This window comes from the organism of the source record quoted next, unplaced genomic scaffold, assembly GCF_019419815.1.
Source record: "Pyrus x bretschneideri cultivar Hongxiangsu unplaced genomic scaffold, Pyrus_bretschneideri_v1 Contig25, whole genome shotgun sequence".
NCBI lineage: Eukaryota > Viridiplantae > Streptophyta > Magnoliopsida > Rosales > Rosaceae > Pyrus > Pyrus x bretschneideri.
Genome location: NW_025999557.1, coordinates 475020 through 479929, shown reverse-complemented (window position 1 = coordinate 479929; position 4910 = coordinate 475020). Strand labels below are relative to the sequence as shown.

The 4910-nt window shown below is 40.2% G+C and overlaps 1 protein-coding gene across 1 annotated transcript; it reads right to left on the bottom strand.

The window, feature by feature from the left end:
• Positions 1 to 2103: 2103 nt before the first annotated feature.
• On the bottom strand, positions 2104 to 2822 carry LOC125478447 (vacuolar protein sorting-associated protein 25-like). Its single transcript, XM_048586623.1, has one exon. The coding sequence runs from the start codon at positions 2793 to 2795 to the stop codon at positions 2253 to 2255; it is 543 nt and encodes a 180-aa protein (XP_048442580.1). The 5' UTR covers positions 2796 to 2822; the 3' UTR covers positions 2104 to 2252.
• Between the last annotated feature and the right edge of the window lie 2088 nt (positions 2823 to 4910).

Below are 4910 nucleotides of genomic sequence, written 5' to 3'. Positions count from 1 at the left end.
TAATGTTTGTAATTTTGGTTAAAAGATGTGTAATTTGTTTTGGAATGCAAAATGTGAAAAAAAAAAAAAAAACGATTGTTAACGGACGACCTATTAACTTAACGGGTTGGGTCCGGATGACCCGTTAAATTAACGGATCGGATCCAAACCCAGTAAACCCGACCCATTTACAGGTCTACTAACAGTGTACCAGATGATGGAAATATGACTCAAGTCCAAGTGAAACACAAGCCTAAAGAATGACATCGTACTAATAAGAAACTCTTTAAAATCAATACTGAATGCAAAGAAAATAGTCTGTTTATGTTTATATACTAACAGAAGCACAAACAACACTGTAACTTACTTTCTCATAACTTTCATGTCCCTTCAATCTACTTCGATGGATGCAGCGTCCACTGAACTGCTGCTGCAAGTATGAATGCAGCAAATAGCAGATCCACAAAACAAACAATGACATCCCAGGAACCAGATAAATGACCTGTATGACGATCAATCACAAACTTGGACGATCAATGGAGGATAGGATCAAAGGTTTGAGCCCCGTAAAGGTCATATGCATGGGGAAGTACACCAGAATAGTAATTCCAAGGTAAAATGAACAAGGAGGATTATCCTTTGAGTTCAGAAAAATGTTGAGGCTGATTTGAGGGAAAAGAAGGGCATCAAATACTAGACGGGCATAGCACCTTAAATGCCCCAAAAGAAAATGCTTTACAATGAGCAATTTGTTCTGCTTGAAGTTCACAAACAAAGAAATGAAGCCTCCGGTGATGTGTAATAGTGCACAAACATTGAATACCATTTTCTCAGCACCCCCATGAAACCATTAGGTTGGGATCGTGCAACTGCTTGGACCATTTGAGCTGGAGAAGATGTTGATGGAATATGAAAGCCAATAACGTGACAACACGTACGGTCATCTCATTCACCTCAAGCCATCTGCCAACTCTTACACGAGACATCTTGGCCTTCTCAGTTTTGCAAGAACAAGGCAAGTTAAGCACAAGTGGGAGCATGTACTTCAAAATAAGAAATGCAAGCATGAGAACTGAAATAAAAGGGATAAGTTACGGTGTCCTTTCACATAGTAAAACTGGTATCCCACAAATGTGCATGCGAGTTTGCTGGAGATCAGAGACATGAGAGTAGAAACAACACACACGAGCATGCAGATTTTCTCATACGAGCTGAAACAACACACATCTCCGTTCTATTTTTTTCTGGAAAATTACAAGTTATTAAACACAGGCACCTTCTAATATTGATCCACTAAACCACTGCTGCAGCCTGCAGGTTTGCAGCAAAAAGCAGGATCCCACAGGAATAAAGACATCCCAAGCTGTTGAGAAGATACAAGCACCAGGAAACACATAAAAATACGACTGATAGTAGCCAATATAAGCATTACTCTGCTCAAGAAAATGATTTTGCACGAACAAGGCCTCAAACTTTAGTAACAAAGGGATTAAGTGCCCCATAATATGAAATGGAGTAGATTACGGTGCTTTTTCACATGGAAGAGTCGGAATCCTGAAAAGATGCACGTTTATATGTGAGCTAAGATGATCACCTACTCTGTCATCCAGTTTCATTTTTCTGGAAGAAAAAAGGCTTATGACTCTAAGGACAGAGGTCTGAGTTAAAGAGGGTCAGCTTTTTCTCATCTGCTTTCCATGCTTACCTTAATTTTATCTCCATTCTTCTTTGAATTAATTGGAGGAAACTGGACATGGATAAAATCTCACAATCCATTTTTTCATTTGACAATGCTTGACAATCTAGATCTCTACAGGCCACATATTTGATTCTTTCCGCACACAAATCAAACCGAAAGAATAAAAGCTCAGCGACTACAGTCAAAGGGTAACTTAATTAGAATTCATAGAGCATACTCTTTGTTAAGAATCTAGATGACACACTATAAAACAAAACACCATGTAAACAATCACATTGCACCTGATAAATGCTTTGATGCATCTATAGTCCAAAAACCGATAGAAAACCATAATCCACAGCGAAGAAAGCAAATAACCATTATTTACCTATGAATAAAAGCATGCCTGTGTAGATTGCAGCAAAGATTAAAGAGACAAAAGAAGATTCCCCAAAATCATATTCTCATAGCGATTACTGATTAGGCCTGAAGCATCCGTTGAACACAAGTACCAATTCATCTAATCAAAACAAACATAGCATAATACAAATGGGGTTTTTCCTAAACCTGGATTAAGAGTCCAAGGGTACCAAAATCAAATCGAAAACTTCACGCCCTCGTCATCTGCGGTAGTCCCCTTGAAGATTGCAAGCTTCCCCTTCTGCTCCAGCATCTTCAAAGCCCTCATCAGAACCGTCCGATCAATCCCATGAAGCTCCGTCCCCCTCGATTCAATCCCAGTTCGGATTTCCTCAACCGTCATCACACTATCCTCCAACCCATTGTCCTTAACGAAGTCCAGGACAATATTAGCCCAGTCCTGAATTCGATGCCATAGCACAAGGCACTTTCGGCGGCTTTTATCCAGCCACTCAGCCCGGCCCTGCGCGACCAACGCCGAGAGGAAGGCTTCCCGGGCTTCGTAGGTGAGAGATCGCTCGATCGCAGGGTTAGAGAAGAGCGGAAAGTCTTGGTCTTCCAATCCGATGACGAATATGTGGTGGGTTTTGCAGTAGTCGAGGATGAGGTCTTTCCATAATTGTATCTGCTTCTCTCGGGTGTCTCTGACGGGTTGGAGTGTGAAGTACGGAGGGTAATTGAAGAACTGGGGAAGCTTGAAATCTCCCAATTTCTGCATCTGATACTCTCTTGGAGGCGATCAGAGGCCGGAAGCTTGACTGTGGCGGAGGACGGTGGGAGTGGGTAGTTTACAGGTAGAGGAGCAGAGAGAGTTTCTGAGGCTAAAAGATCAGTCCGACGCCGTTTTGCTGACAACTGACGAAACAAGGGGCGGCATTGAAAAGATAAGGGAGTCCTCTTTGCAAATGTTTTTCACCCTGCGAAAATATACGTAACTTTTAAATCCAAACCGTTCAAAATAATCTAAAGGTTCTGAATGTGCCACGTATTTAATGGCCCAGTTTTCCTGACCCTTTTCCCCACTCCGTCTCCCTTCATTTTTCCTTTTGCAATCGACGAGTCATGTATTTCCACTTCGGGTGATGCTAAAGAATATAAATTTGTAGATAAAATTTGCACATTAAATGATGTGTTCCTAATAGGAATGAGTATATTTATCAACGTCTAAGTTATAATTTATTCATCAACTTCCATGTTATTTAGTTTATAAATTTTTATCTATTAATTTAGTTTCTTTAGCATTACTTTTTCACACTTCACTATCTCTCTTTCTCTTATATGCACACCAGAGTGTCAGCATTGCTAGAAATGAAGAAATTAAGCTATGGAAATAGAGAGAGATATGTCGAAGAGGTTTAGAGAGAGAAGGAGAATATTGCAACTGAATCTTTCTATTTCTGTTAAGTATAGTATTATAAGGCATTCTCACTATTTATACTCATACAACTCATAACAACCTTGAGACAAACCTTAGCAACCACTAATAACAATAGAAGTGGCATTCTCTACATAACTCAAACGACACAATACACATATCCTTTATATTCTAACATTCCTCCTCAATCTTATGTTGGGAAACCCCATGCATAAGATTGGAACAATGATGGCTGAAAGAAGGAGAATATAAACCTTTGGTAAGGATATCTGCATACTGATCAGTAGAGGATACAAACTGAAGTGAAATAACACCTTGTTGAAAATGTTCTTTAACAAAGTGACAATCCACTTCAATATGCTTAGCTTTGGAGTGAAGAACTAGATTAGTTGCCAATGCCATAGCTGAGATATTGTCACAATGTAATATTGAGGCTTAGTCTTGAATGAAATGAGACCACGAGGAGTTTCACACGGTGCATGGTTTTCAAATTTGTTGGGGATGAATCGACACTTGTATTTGTTGTGCTTGTTGATTCTCCACGAGCTTGATGAAAAGCATATATGTTGGGTATTTTGATTTGAATTTGGTTATGGTTGAGGAATTTCTGGATGTTCAGAGCTTCGCCTTGCTTCTTTTTTTTTTTTTTTTTTTTTTAAGTGTCATACACAATTTAGGCTCTTATGGGCCAGGAGCATTTGTTGTCGCCTTTTAGGCTTATGCAGACGAGGAGCTTTGGTGTTGTTTGCAGTTTTGACTCGTGCAGGCAAGGAATGTTTGGTGCTGTGTTGCAATTTCAGCTCCTGCAGGCAAATAGTGTTCGGTGTCGCCTTTTAGGCTTGTGCGGACGAGGAGCATTTTGGTGTGGATTTTGTCAAGTGATCTTGGAGAGGCATTCCTCACAATCTTCATAGCAAGGAGTCTTGATTGAGTGATCGAATGAGTGTTCAGGGAAGAAATCACGCATCGTGATAGGGATGAATGATCTTTGTCTCGAAATTTCATCATCTTTAACATTTTTATGTTGCTTTGGAGGTTGATGAGAGATTCTTTGCCTCCTCCATGATTTGTTAACTTGAGGACAAGGTATATGCTTTTTGCGCGGTGTTTTTGGAGTGACAGAGTCCATCCTTCAACTTCATTCGGCTTGACTAGCATGGTTTTAGAGCATGCCCCCAGCGATTGAGGTGAAGATGTTGAGTCGAAATAGCCAAAAGTGACGGTGGTATGATTTGACTCCACCACATCATTAAGATCTAAGTCGATGACTCATTCTTGGGCCAGCTTCATGATGAGATCTTTTAGCACAAAGCATTTTTTCAACCGAATGACTAATGACGCAGTGATATTTGCAATATCTTGGGTTGTTTACTCGATTTATTTCTTCCGACCGCTTACACTCGGGCAACTCGATCACCTTCTTGTCAAGCAAATCTTTCAACATGGCAGCCATATCGG